General features: G+C 32.7%; 3 protein-coding genes across 3 annotated transcripts; 2 read left to right on the top strand and 1 right to left on the bottom strand.

Annotated features, from left to right (window-relative positions):
• The first annotated feature begins 4,426 nt into the window (after positions 1 to 4,426).
• On the top strand, positions 4,427 to 5,260 carry LOC122598389 (miraculin-like). Its single transcript, XM_043770984.1, has one exon. The coding sequence runs from the start codon at positions 4,432 to 4,434 to the stop codon at positions 5,140 to 5,142; it is 711 nt and encodes a 236-aa protein (XP_043626919.1). The 5' UTR covers positions 4,427 to 4,431; the 3' UTR covers positions 5,143 to 5,260.
• A 1,481-nt stretch (positions 5,261 to 6,741) lies between these two features.
• Positions 6,742 to 9,411, top strand: LOC122597309 (binding partner of ACD11 1-like). Its single transcript, XM_043769918.1, has 6 exons — positions 6,742 to 6,762; positions 6,966 to 7,187; positions 7,320 to 7,426; positions 7,580 to 7,655; positions 7,995 to 8,078; positions 8,585 to 9,411. Exons 1-6 carry the CDS (start codon positions 6,742 to 6,744, stop codon positions 9,344 to 9,346), a joined length of 1,272 nt encoding a protein of 423 aa, XP_043625853.1. The 3' UTR covers positions 9,347 to 9,411.
• A 50-nt stretch (positions 9,412 to 9,461) lies between these two features.
• On the bottom strand, positions 9,462 to 13,579 carry LOC122598098 (cyclin-SDS). The gene is made up of 7 exons (XM_043770704.1): positions 12,409 to 13,579; positions 11,268 to 11,438; positions 10,774 to 10,940; positions 10,559 to 10,687; positions 10,220 to 10,400; positions 10,058 to 10,102; positions 9,462 to 9,748 (listed from the first exon to the last, which is right to left on the bottom strand). Exons 1-7 carry the CDS (start codon positions 13,498 to 13,500, stop codon positions 9,716 to 9,718), a joined length of 1,818 nt encoding a protein of 605 aa, XP_043626639.1. The 5' UTR covers positions 13,501 to 13,579; the 3' UTR covers positions 9,462 to 9,715.
• Positions 13,580 to 14,520: the final 941 nt, after the last annotated feature.

The raw sequence follows: 14,520 nt of genomic DNA, 5'->3' as shown, positions 1-14,520 counted from the left end.
TGCCAAATAGCCTTGTGATTTTAGATCATAAACTCAAGTTTCTATCTTTCTTTATCTTGCACACTTTTTTTTTTTTGAATGATGTTATAAAAATATCAAGATTATATATTAGCATGTCATGGGATTTTCTTTTAAAGTAAAATGAGATTATCACAATTTTGTTTTATTAATATAAGGGATTATTGAGAAAAAAACAAGGCCTTATACAGATTAATAGATATATTAGTTAATCAGTCCGACTTCAACCCGGACATTTTTACTAAAACTTTAAAAGCAATAAAAATCTAAAATTTAAAATTTTAGTAATTAGATATGACATCATAAATAAAATAAAAATATTTTGAAAAAATTTGTAGACATGCCACATCATAATTGTTTCTAAAAATAGTTTAAAAAACAATCTTTCTTTCTAACTCCCCCAAACACGGCTTTTGCCGGATTAGGTACCGTTGTTGTTAGTATGTAATTTGTTGTCGACACATTATAATTTTTGATATGGAGATAGCAACATATTCATAAAGATAAACATTAATATATAAACCCGATTAGGTGATAAAAAAAGTAAAACTAACTACCATAAATCAGTGGTAGATATAGAATTAAAAATCAAAAGAGCTATAATACAATCGATCATTTTTCATATTAATTTTAAAAAAAATATAAGGTTACAAAAAAAAATATAGAAAAATAAATAACATAGGGCCTAATATAAAAAAAAAGTTTTTAAAGTTACAAAATAATATGTAAAAAAATAAATAACATAGGGCCTAATATAAAAAAATAGATTTTTGAAAATAAAAAAAAATAATTATGACATCATAAATTTGTAGAAAATAGCTTAAAAGAAATCTCTATTATTAATAAAGAAAGATTGTTTGTAGAACAAATATATGATGTGTCATGTTATAATTTTTTCTTATATTTTATATAATTAAAGATGATGTCACATTACAAAAATATATTTTTATTTTAAACCTATGTAGTTATGTATTTTAACTCCAAAATAAACTTTTACTTTGAGATAGATATAAAAAATATGGAAAATGATAAATCATCCTAACTAAATGGCCTAAAAATCTTCCTAACACTTTAAGAAGGTGACAAGTGGTATCCACTAATTTTCTTTCCTAATCCTGCCCTCTGATTTTTTCACATGTTATTATCCAATAGTTAGGAGGAATTTTAGGCTAATTAGTTAAGAGAATTAATCATTTTCTAAAAAATATTATTCATTTAAAGTGATAAATATTTCATCAAAACTTAAATAGAAATTTTGAACTATGATAGACCAAAGAAAGAATATATTATCCAATTTTTATTGACGCTGCATGCCGATTGGGCGATTGGAAAACCACCCCAACAAGAAAAACAAACCCCAAAGTACAAAACAGGTTTTGAAATTTCAAAGACCTTTTTGTTTGGTTTGCGTGTTTAGCCCAAAATGTACTAAACCAAACCATACTTATCTAATCGGAGTATGGGCTGATTTGATAGCATCAGCCTTTATGTCTTCATTTCATATACTTACATCAAAACTTTTGTAGGATCGTTAGCCCATTCGGCAATTTGGCGATTTAGCTTGAACCACAAAGCTTACCTTTCCAATTTAGATGATAGTAAATAGATGAATATTTTTTAAGTTGAAAATAATTTGAAGGTAAAGTTAAAGATATTTTAACCTTTGAATTAAAATTAAGGGTCAAGATTAACTGGTAAATTTAAGAATATGACTAAAAATATGATGTTGACACGTGACATGATTAGTGATCAATTTCAAAGAGAAAAATTAGATAAAACTACTGTTATCTAATTTTTGACACCAATACGGCGACATTTGGCACCACATTGTAAGTAAGCTATTTTTAAACTGCTTCTTTTTTTATTATCCTTAAAAAATAATAGGTATTTATAATTATGATTTCATGTACATTCTAACAAATTAATACATAACACCTAACTATATTTTTTGATCATTGATTCATTTCATATAACTATTTTTAACAAGCAATTACAAATCCTCGGAACCGTTATAACCTTTTTTTGAGAGACGACATAACCCTTAAGTAGTGGGCAATTGACTAGTAATAAGACGAAAAGAGTTGGTTAGCTTTCCTAACATTCCACTTGCCTCCTAATTAATAATTTAAACAAGCATGCATGTTAGCTTAACACGTTTATATGGTTGGATTCATAATGGTGGTTTGCATATTTTGGATATGTTTAAAGTAAAATAGATAAGGTGCAAATCATGAGTTAATAACAGATGAAGAATAAAATTTTCATATTTTTTCTTCTGAATATCCATGTGGGGTTTCAGAAAATGCTAGTTTAATTAACAATTTATTTTGGAATAAACTTAAAGTTACATTTTTGGTACTTTGAAAACAAGCTAGCTCGCTCGCTGTGTCAAATAAACATTATACAAGGAGAATATGATCATATGGGAGTTATTAGGCCAAAATGAATTTGACTACCTTTTAATTGGTTAATTAGATGCTCTAATACCCTATACTATTGAAAGTGGCATGGTATTATAAACTTGGTTAACAATATTTATACGACCACGATTAGTTAATAATTTTTAGTTGTAATGTTAAAAGGGTAATGGGGGAACCCTAACCCGATACCATAACTGGATACACATTGAGTCACTCCGTATGAGTCATATGATGCCGGTATAATACTCTCATCTTAATACCCATTGAAAGATCATACCCACATTTTAAAACTTCACATATGCGTCTAGGTTTTATTCGTAATGAGTACCTTAAAAATATTGTTTTTTGTTATGAAACATATAATATAAAATGTATGGTACTAAAAAGATAATTATGTGAAACTAATAGTTTACCCATAGTTTAAACTTTTTATAATCATATTGAAGAGAAAAAGGGATTTTAGTATTATATATTTGATATTTTATGTTCTATATATACCACCTTAAATATAACTCATTACAATCAAAGGCTGTTAAAAGCTCTGTTAACAAGTTTTAAAAATTAACGAAAATAAATCATCTAGTCAATCAATTAAACTGAAGATATATTAATGCATTTTGGCCTAACCTATTATCCATTTTAACTTTAATCTTATTTAGTCGCATGTATTTTTGTTTTTCATAATAACTAATTACCAAATTGATGTATATGAATATATAAAATGTCAATGTTTGAATGAAATTTTGGTCAAACAACACATCATGTATAAGGAATATATTAAGGTATTGTACTGGTGTTTGATAAAGTCTTAATTAAAAGATCATGATTTAGTTTTAACTTACTTAATCCATTTAATCAATCAAATATGTTTGTTTTTTGACTTAATAAACAAAAAACAACTATATTAACTTAAATCAGATAAACATTATGTATCGATTCAATCATTTTACCAATTCAATCACTTAATGGATAATAAACAAACAAGCCCTAAGACTAGTATATATACCTTCTTGTTGCGCGATAAACGAAAATAAACCTGGTTTTATTAATTATATTTAAGTTTTGGATTTTGTTAATGAGAGTCTTTAGGCATAAATTATTTAGGTGCATTAAAACTTGTGCTTTGTTATACGAAAATTCATAAAGATGGTTTTTGATATATAATATATTAATTTTTATGCACGTAATAACATTATATTTTTCTTGTTTTAGTATGTGAAAATCGATAGGAATATTATACAAGGTAAAGTTACAAGAACGTAAATACAAGAGACAAACACGGATTTACAAACTGTTTCATGTCTTGCTCGTGAATAATCCTAACTACTAATGACTATGCACCACGTCACAAATATCACGATCTAACCACCTTTATTTAATTGACATATTGGAATGTATTAATCCACAATCATAATATAATAAACATAAACATATACATATACATATACTCCTTACTAAAAAAAATAGACCCCTATTGAAAGTTACAGGGAGGGAAATGTCAAAATTACACTCCGCTAAAACAATATCTCCTAAATACGATACAACCCACTCTAAATGAAACAAAAACACCATTAGTCCATCAACCTTTAAAATAACTATACTAACCATTATATTAATTAGATTTAAATAGTAGCCCACACTACTCGTTGTCACCACCGCCGCCCGTCACCATCGCATTGTGGCCATCGCCGTCGCATTTGCGCGGGTACTAGTATTATATAAAACAAAATGTGTCGTCATTTGGTTATATGGCAAAAATTCGACAAAGAATTACTATATAGCATTTATTAGGCGAAAATTAATCTATTATTGTCAATTATGATTAAAATATATTAATTTACATATGACATTTTTTTATTGATCAATATACATTAGGGGCTAAATCACGTACTTCCAACAAAATATATATACAATTGCACGTACGTATATGCCTATATATAGTCTCACCAATATCGTATTCTTTGCTCATTTTATCAAAATACAAAGAAATTAAATGAAGTTCAAGCTTCTAATTCCAACTCTCTTATGCACATTTCTCTCTTCATCATTTTATATAGCATCACCCCAAGCTCTACATACCACCATCAACACAACCGCGAGTACAATTGCTACAACCCCTTTTGACTCTGATGGTCATGAGGTCCAACAAGGATCAAAGTACTACATAAGTCCAGTTGGCTCCAACAACGATAATGGTGGTGGCAGTGACGGCGGCGGTGGTCTTGCTCTTGCTTCACGGGACGGTTTTTGCCCTCCTTTTGTCATACAAGTAAACAACCAACTTTCAAGAGGCTTTTCTCTTAGGTTCTTACCACTTGACTCCAAACAAAACTCTATAATAGCCTTATCAAGTGATCTCAATATTGTGTTTAATGCGGCAACAATATGTGTCCAATCTACTGTATGGAGGATTAGTAATGGTAGTGTTGGAGGTAATTATAGTAATCCTAATGAAGTTGTGGCTGCAGGGCGAAAGTATTACGTGAGGAGTGGCGGTGTGGTTGGGCAACCGGGGGTGGCTACGGTGAACAATTGGTTTAGAATTGAGAAAGTTAGGGACATTGGATACAAGTTTGTGTTTTGTCCAAGTGTTTGTAGTAGTTGTAAAGTTGTATGTGGGGATGTTGGTGTTTCGGAAGAAAATGGAAACAAATGGCTTGCTCTTCATGACCAACCATTTCTCTTTACTTTCAAAAAGGCTTGATTGATGATCGGTTTTTTAACTTGTATCAACTACTCGTAGTTCTAATGCGAGAATCTGTTTTTGTACCCATATATCATATATAAAAGAAATGTTTTACCATGTGAAAGATTACATATGTGTTATTTTCTGGGAGAAGGATAAATGAAGTTTTTAAATGTCACTTTTAATGTTGCTCGAGTCTCATATGTTTGGCTTTATGCTTGTACTGATGTTTATTATGCATTTATATACGTTGTTGTATAATATGTTCAAATGAGTTTTCATATGCTACGTTTTGTTGGATATATTGGAAGGTGCTATATGTATGTTAGTCTAATCTATTTTTAATGTGACATTTTTTTTAAAGATGTCAGATCGAATATCATAATGGATGATTTAGACTATATTATTTTAACCGGACACCCGAAAGAACTTCCTCATCCAATACCTAATAAAAAAAAAACCTCATAATAATCCGTCCAAGTAACTGATCTCGATATCACCATTAGGATCAGTCTAATAAATAAAATAAAATTTTTTTGATCAGAAATAAAAATAGGGAAGTGATATCCGCACAACATAAATTAGCCATCCACAACATATGTATATGATTGTTGTGAATGGCTAAATTATGTTGTGGGCTCACATTCCCATAAAAATAAATTGAATATGTATACTTTTATAAATTTTTGTTTGACACAAAATAGGAGAGGATGATATTGATGGGCAACCGAAGTTCTCGCGGGAACCTCTTTTGATTAGTATTTATCATTTTAATGTCCCTCAAAACGGTCACCGAGGAACACCTTGGTCTTCTTTCTCCGATTCCCATCAATCTCGATCATCTTTTTGTTAATTCCATTTTCCGACTTTATTTTTTTCATTTTATCATCTTGAGATATATCGGTATGTCTAACCCACATTTGTTTTATATTTGCTCATTTTATTTTGTTAAATCCCTATATGTGTGTATATGTATATATATTTTCATCATTTTGATATATGCCCAAATGCTTTGCAACATTGTTCTTTGAACATGCAATAATTCATAATTGTATTGGAATTTGATATACATAATACATATATTTTGCATTATGAATTTGTTGGTATTCATTAGAGTCCTTTTTTTCTTCATACCTTACATAATTGTTGGATTGGGTATCGTTATTGTTGTTGCATTGAAATCGGTTTTTTATTTGATAAAGGATTTTTAATCTTGATAATGTACTTCATTTGGTCAGGAAATTTGATGATATAATGGAAAATTTCTGTTGTTGTTCGTTAAAAATAATTTGGGTTATCAATTCATGAGTATTATTTTAATCTTAGAGATCAATGTAAGGGGAACATATCATCTTTGATATTAGGAAAGTCAGATAAATGTGAGTATATGTTAGGATTCATGAATTTGTAGATTATGGATTTATTATACCAAAGAAACAACCATTGCATATTTTGTACCTTGAGCCGGCTTGAGGGCACTTTTGTATGCATCAACATTACGGTTCCAAAAGTAACTAGGTAGTACGGGCTTAATGAATGACCACTCGTCATATCTTGAATGTGCTACTTCTACATTTCATAATTTGCATCAGTATTAGCTTGTTATTAAGATCCCATATGGCTAATTTTTTGGTGTTTGTAAGTACTAAGTCGTTTACAACGCCATAGTCCAATATTAGTTTAACAAGAATCATTTTGGTGTTCTTAGGAAAATAATAGATATCAACACTAATCTATATAAGGAATCACAATAATATTTAAAGTGTTATTTACATCCAGTTCAGCCCGACCCATTTTTTAAGTGCTTTCGGGATACATGATTAAACATTTGATAATTGCAGGTTGCTATGGCTGGTACTGAACCGAAGACTGAAACAAATGTTCCTCCTACTATTACACCTACGCCGCCGGCTCCAATGACTGGTACTGAACCAAAGACCGAAACTGATGTTCCTCTTACTGATACACCTAAGTCACAGGCTTCTGTGGGTGGTACTGAACTGAAGGCCGAAATTGCTGTTTCTCCTACTCAATCACCCAAGTCAGCAGTCATTGCTACAGAAGTAAGCACTGAACTTACTTGAAATTTGATTTGCATTTCTATAATATTCAGTCGTATCTCCTACATCATTTAGATAATGAATTCGTTGTCTAATATGCATCCAATCCTCATTGACTCTCTTTTTGCAAAAAAGCAGATAAAAACAGTCAATGTGACTAATGTCTCAAAAGATGTCACCGAGAAGGATATCTGGGAATTCTTCTCCTTTTCTGGCAATATCCATTACATTGAATTGAAAAGGTATGGTTTATTGCTGCTTTAAACTTAACTTAATAGTTCTTCTATGAGCCTTGTGCTACAACAGATTTGGGTACAGCTAATAGTGGTTTACTCCATTTACGTGATTAAAATGTATACAAGTAGCCTTATGAAGTTATGTGCTTATCTGTGCAGCGAAAGTGAAAAAACGCAGCACGCATTTGTCACCTTCAAGGAATCACAGGGAGCAAATACAGCAGTTCTTTTGACGGTATGTAAATTTGTACTACTTTGATGGTTATCTTAATCTTTTCAGAAAACTTTTGAATTGTTTTATGTTCCTATTCAAATCTTCGAATGAATTGACCTGGTTAAAAACTAAAGGTGATTATTAGGTTGATGTTTATTAAACTAACATCATCTTGCAATCAGTGGAACAGGTTGAAATTAAAATAACAAAAAAAAAAAAAAACTAAAAACTCTTTTTGCCAATTCTATAGATATTAAATGTAAAAGTATTTGATTTTTCAAAACAAAAAATGACTTTATTTTAGTCAGAATTTCTTAATAGAATCAACATAGAAGTTTCTTAATGATACATAATTAACAGGGAGCCACAATTGGTGAGCTACCAGTTTCAGTAAGCCATGTTGAGAATTACAAGCTGCCTCCAGAGGCTCCTCCTCTAACACAGGTACTTTTAATTATTCCGTTTTGCTCCCTGTGTATGCAGTTATCTGTTCTCACTACCTGCTCAGAATTTAGAATTAGTAGTTTTGTGCTAGCCCCATGATCTATCTGCTAGAGGAGGCAATTTCAACCTATTTACTTATGTATGGATCGTTTCACGTTAATTTTTATCCTTAACAAATCAAAAGGATAAAATCAAACACTGCAGTTCGACAGTGGGTAAATTGTGAAAAATAAAAGTCAAGTTTCGGCCTTGACTGGACCAGTTGGACCTGTTCCAACCATATAGGAATAACACCTGTTTTGACCTGAACTTGTTTTGGTCCATTATCCAATCCAGCATGATCCACCCTTTGCCACCTCTAGGTGAGTGATGTATCTATACATGATCCAAGGCTTGTAGCATTATGGCTTGGTTAGCCATTTGTCAGGTGTATTTGGTGCATGGAACATTTGTCTGAAGCTTGTGCAAATTAATCGTTGTACTGAACTTTTTGAACTCTGAAGCAGCCAGGGTCACCAGGTACAAATGCAGATAGGAAACATGAAGTCGCACAAAAGGCCGAGGAAGTTGTAAGCACCATGCTTGCGAAGGGTTATGTTCTGGGAAAAGATGCCTTACAAAGGGCCAAGTCATTCGACGAAAAACACCAATTCACATCCAATGCCTCTGCTAAGGTTGCTTCCCTTGACCGTAAAATGGGTTTAACCCAGAAGATAAGCACAGGAACGGCTGTTGTTAATGAAAAGATGAAAGAAGTGAATGAACGTTACCAAGTTACTGAAGCAACAAAATCGGCCATTGCTAAAGCTGAGCAGAAGGCAAACAGTGCCGGTTCGGCACTCATGAGCAATCGGTATGTATCTAGTGGAGCTACGTGGGTTTCAGGTGCTTTTTATGCAATTGCAAAAGCAGCTGGAGGCGTGGGCTCAAAGACTAAAGAAAAGGTTCAGGAAGCTGAGAAGGAAAAGGAGGGGTCAGCAACTAAAGAGAAGGTTCAAGAGGCTGACAAGGAAAAGGGAGGGTCAGAGACTAAAGAAAATGTCCAAGCTGAAGAGAAAAAGGATTCGTTAGAGACCGAAGAGAAGGTTCAGAAAGCTGAAGTGGAAAAGGATGGGTTGAAGACTGAAGAGAAGGTTTGCAAAGCTGAAGAGGAAAAGGACGGGTCGAAGACTACAGAGAAGGTTCATGTTGATGAATCTTCAAATACAGATTCTTCCGTCGTACCTGTCAAAACATCTGATGACAAAAACAATCTTCCAATTCAGTGAAGATCCATTTTATTGTCTGTAATATAGAATATGACTAGTTACAAATGTAAGTACACGTATTATACAGAAAGTGTAACATATAACTTGAAATTTATTCTATTCAAATTATGTCACATAGTAAGATAAGATTTAAGTATCTAATGAATATATCTTATTCTAATCCTGATCTCAATACTGCTATATATGTAAGAAGATCTATACAGATTGCATATCTTCTTTACTATAGGAAAGTTAACAAAAGAGGTAAATGGTAATATCTACTAGCACTGTAAAATTATGGATAGCTTCTTCTCCAGCACAAAATGCCTTTTCACTGGTTTCATAAGTAGGATAATTTTTATGGATGCATGTCTTCCATTCTGTTCTGTATTAGCATATGTAAGTGACCATCCACTCCAGAGCCTGTCAACATACAAGTATCAGATTAGGAAGCTGTATGCAGTGTTAGGGGGTAAGTCATATCCACAGGGAATCCAGTGGAATGTGTTACACCTTTAGCTTTAAAATTAAAAGGAAACATTTCACAAAAATGAAATTAATATGATCTTCTTTTTTTTTCCAAATTTAAATCGTAGTTTTTGCAGTACTTCAGTTTTGTAATACTATCAGTCCGTTGATTAACAAATCCAAAGTGCATCTCATCAACTGGATGGAGGGAATACTTACATGGTAAGCAATATGTATATAACATCACGTTTTAAATTTTATTACCTTTGTGCAGTCATGTACATCCTTATCGTTTGACCCTTCGTGGATCTGAAATGCAAAATCCAGAAAGTTGGATTAGTAGATGGCTAGACTTCAGTTTCTTAAGATTGCATTCAAAGAAGTGAAGTTGCATTTGTAAGACTATACATGAGTAAAGTATTCTACCCTTTCAACTTGTTGTTGAGATGCTTGTGGGTTATCTGCTAGACATGCAAGGATGACTAAACTGGCTGCCACAGTTGAGGGCCAGTAGCACAAGTGTTGATGACCAAGCAGCGCAAGCTTTGCAAGATAGTTGGCATTTTTATCCACATTTTCATTGGCTCTTGCAGCTTGGAGATAGAACCTTTTCATTTGTTTCACATGGCAATGAATCAGAACAAATTGTAATTTCCTCAACTATATAATTAATAATTGTGCAACAGAAATGAATACTTCTCATAGTAATAAAAAGCATGGGCAGAGACGGCCATATGGGTTGTGTAGATTCAGAATACTATTTACCATAAGAAATTGTAGATGGTTGGTAAAAAGCACTGAAAGTTGAGGGCTTCTTGGACCAGCCACTCCATTGCCACCACTTCAGATCTGCTGTAGTTATTGCTTCCAACGTGAAATAGTTTTTGCCGAATGCTGCAATGACCAAAAGATCATGAATTCCTACTCAAAGCAAGTACACGATAAAAGAAACCAGCCAGAGTAATAATAAAGGATCACACCTGTTGAAGGGCTGGTTTTCTTCGATCCTTGTTGCAAGGGTGAGACAAGCAATGCCAGCAATTTCAAGCTCCCTTCTCTTTCTGAAGTATCCTTTGCTCAGAAACCGATCCCAAAGATTGACACCAAGGAACATGGTCTCCGTCTGTAACTCCTTGTTATTTGATTGCTGTTTCACAAAGTATGAAGTATAAGTTATATATAGAAGCAGAAATCTGGCTTAACATATCCGGAACTCGATAGGTAGGCAGTAAAGTTGTATTATTGAGTCGTGCAGCAGATAATCTCCGTCTACTTGTAACATTATTCTTATGAAAGTGAATTTAAAGAAAATGTAAACATATTGTATTGCACATCATTTATTTGTCAAAGCATAGTAACTTTTAACATAAAAACACACACCTAAATTAATATACAGTAGTCAAGTATACAAGTGCAATGAGCAAAAAAATTCTACGATAAATTAATAGGCATCAATGAAACAATCCTAACTAACCTCCATTATCCAATGCACCATCTGCAACCTTTGCTGGACAACCAAATCCCCATATTCCTTCATCTCACAGTATTCCACGGAATAATCATGTACATACAGTTGCCTCCTTTCCCTTTCCTTCATCATCCAGTAGCTTTCTTCATGTTCTTCGTCTTCTGGTCTTAGCAATTGCTGACCAGGGTAAACAAAATCATATTATTCTTTTCTTCGTGAAAAATAGCCAAGTTACATTACCAACCATCATAACAGTAAGTAACCTACTGAACTGTAAAAGCACATCAAGCATCTCAATGAAGCAGTGAAGCACTATAGTAACTAAGTGAAGACAGCAATATAGATCTCCACACTCCACAAAACTTCAAACTACTCCTTTCATGGTGAACTGAACCATACTGTATCTTACCTTATAATATTAAGGATTCATTAAAAACTGTCATAGCACATCAAACATCTCAACAGAGCACCACAGTTCTTAAGTGAAGGCAACAACATATATAATTGTCACTAAACTTATCACAGGAATTATGAATTCTAAATGACAATATACATCTCAACATAGCTGATAGCTCCAGATTACTGATTCCATTTCGAACTTAAGCACAATAGATCTATTGTTATACTAGTCGAATTATGAATTCTGAATGACGATATACATCTCAACATAGCTGATAGCTCCAGATTACTAATTCCATTTCAAACTTAAGCAAAATAGATCTATTGTTATAATAGTATCTAATACATTAACAAAGCGTCAAATCACAACACACGTCTTAAATCTCAACGATACTAACACTTTAGTAATAATCCTTTATATAAAACTAAATATATCACAGAAGTTGCATCCTAAACCACAGTATATCCATCATTTAATAGTAAAAATCATTTTAAACAGCTAGCATAGCACATCAAACATGTCAATGGATCACTTTAACTCTATAAGTTTATTCAGTAAAAGCAACATCATATATATCATCAAATATCTCAATGTAGCACTATAGTTCTCAAGTAACAGCAGCAACATAGATACTGAAAATTTACTCATTAACTACACTAATTACACTAAATCAATCAAAACTTTGCAAATATGCATAACTAAGGGAGAAACTAGTAACTTAAGTACAGCTAAGGCATAATTACTTACAGAAATTCTAACAGGACATTCATTGTCATTCAACTTTGAAATGACTTTTGTAGAGAAATCAGATTTGTAGAATTTCTGACAGTAATCGAGGAACAACTGGAACATAGGAGACGGAGTTGTATCACCAAATGATCGTTCAGAAAATTGACTACCAGATTCGTACCACGTCGATGAAACAAAGTCAGATGAATATTCGTTCGCAGAAATATACATATCTGATATAGTACGCTCATCATCATCATCATTATCTGATAATTGTTCTGAACAAGTCAAATCAAGGTCAACTGCAATCAGCTTTGACTCTCCACAATTCTCTGTTTCAGTTTCATCATCATTAACCGTTTCATTTGCTTCTGATTTATTATTACTTTTATTATTATTATACGAACTGAGTATACCGGATTTTGGAGCAGATTCTAGAGAATAAACAAATGATTGACCTTCGTTGACCGTTGCAGCATTTGATAAGTTGTAACAATACGACGTCGTTCCGAACTTCGGTTGAGAAGAAACTGAAACGTAATCATCCTTAGCTTCTGAATAAGCTGATTGACCTTCATTGACCGTCGTTTCAAATTTCACTAACGGAGAAACAACTCTCGAGCAAACCGAAACCGAGACGGAAGCTGAAACGACGTCGTTCTCTTCATTCCTCAACTCCTTCGGAAAAATCGAACACTCCGAACGGGTCGTAACTTCAGAATTCTTGATTCCGGTAAACGTAACCGAAACGACATCGTTTTCACCATTCAAATCATCAAATCCTTTTCGAATCAAACTCGAATTCACAAAATCAACACAGGAAGACGATTCCGATACCTCAACAACATCCTTCTTCTTATTCTCCGCCAACCTCTTGCTATACGATCTCGTAATCCTTCGAAACTCGTCATTTTCACCGTCAACAAAACGTCGCTTCTTCGCCGATGACTTAATACTGTTCCTTGATACTCTGCTTGACGTATCGCATGAGAAATCAACTTCACGCGTTAAAATCGATATAGAATCAGGTTTTTGAACCGGAGATGATTTCAGAATCGGAGAATAATTCGATCGTTTCCGGCGAGGTAGGTTTGATCTGAGCTTCTTCATCGTTAAACACTTCGCTATTACTACTAGCTAAACTAAATTACATTAAAAAAATATAGAAATATTTGAATTGAAATTAGTAACTGTGAGTATGTTGTGATTTAGCTTATAGAATTGTGTTTTGTGAGAGTAATTATATTTAAATTGAAGTGTTATTGAGGTTTGATTAGAGAGAATGTGTATGTATGTATATGAATGTATAGGTGTGTGAGTGAGAGTGTGAGGGAGGAATGTGTGAGAGAAAACGGTTAAGAACGTTGAAGATTATATATATATATTTTGTGGGGTAGAGTTGAGGGGAGAGAGTGTATGCGTGGAGAAATGGGTGGTTTTTAACACGAGTATGATAGGGACCACTCGGTATTACTGTTGTCACGTTGAAACGTCTTTTTTTACGCATTTGTATCAACTGGATTTAATGGTGATGAAAGAAAGTACATGAATGTAATTAAAATGGTATATATTGTGATTGACACATTCTCCAACTTTTGTGAATAAAGTTGGATTAAGGTAACATTTAATATAAAAATCAATTTTTAATTTTGATGATTGAATTTAATCCAATAATTAAAGTTCAACTTTATCTATAAAGTTAGAGTTGGATCAACTTTAGAGGATCTAATCTATATACCGTAGGCTGATTTTTAAAAGTTTAAGTTTAAAACTTATTATAAGCAAAATGTTTTTACGATAAATAACAAATTTTTTTTAAAAAAATTAAAGTTCAGTATATGAAAAGGCTACAGTTGAACCCAAGTTTATTGTTCAAAAAGAAGTTCGATAGTTGTGACTACTAACTTCTATTAAAATGGTTTATGTACCAACCAGATATTTAAGCGAAGCTTTAGAAATATATCGAACTGAAATTATATAGTCATTATTGGTTATGGTGTCTCGGTACCATGCCGACATATAACCGGAAACACGTTTTTGTGTCATGCACCACCTCCAATCCGCAATATGCACGCACATACATGGTTTCTGGTGTTACAGTATGTTATTGTTGTTGGAATAAACATGATT

The sequence above is a fragment of the Erigeron canadensis genome, chromosome 4, assembly GCF_010389155.1.
Source record: "Erigeron canadensis isolate Cc75 chromosome 4, C_canadensis_v1, whole genome shotgun sequence".
NCBI classification, from domain to species: domain Eukaryota; kingdom Viridiplantae; phylum Streptophyta; class Magnoliopsida; order Asterales; family Asteraceae; genus Erigeron; species Erigeron canadensis.
This window is presented reverse-complemented; position numbering and strand designations above follow the sequence as displayed.

Excerpts from the sequence above, each read along its gene's own strand:
- LOC122598389 (XM_043770984.1), top strand. The coding sequence starts at position 4,432 with ATGAAGTTCAAGCTTCTAATTCCAACTCTCTTATGCACATTTCTCTCT.
- LOC122598098 (XM_043770704.1), bottom strand. The coding sequence starts at position 13,500 with ATGAAGAAGCTCAGATCAAACCTACCTCGCCGGAAACGATCGAATTAT. Across the intron at positions 10,688-10,773 it reads GAAAACCAGCCCTTCAACAG|CATTCGGCAAAAACTATTTC; the intron begins GTGTGATCCTTT and ends TGGTCATTGCAG. Across the intron at positions 10,103-10,219 it reads CTCAACAACAAGTTGAAAGG|ATCCACGAAGGGTCAAACGA; the intron begins GTAGAATACTTT and ends TTTGCATTTCAG.
- LOC122597309 (XM_043769918.1), top strand. The coding sequence starts at position 6,742 with ATGGCTAATTTTTTGGTGTTT. Across the intron at positions 7,427-7,579 it reads CATTACATTGAATTGAAAAG|CGAAAGTGAAAAAACGCAGC; the intron begins GTATGGTTTATT and ends TTATCTGTGCAG. Across the intron at positions 8,079-8,584 it reads AGGCTCCTCCTCTAACACAG|CCAGGGTCACCAGGTACAAA; the intron begins GTACTTTTAATT and ends ACTCTGAAGCAG.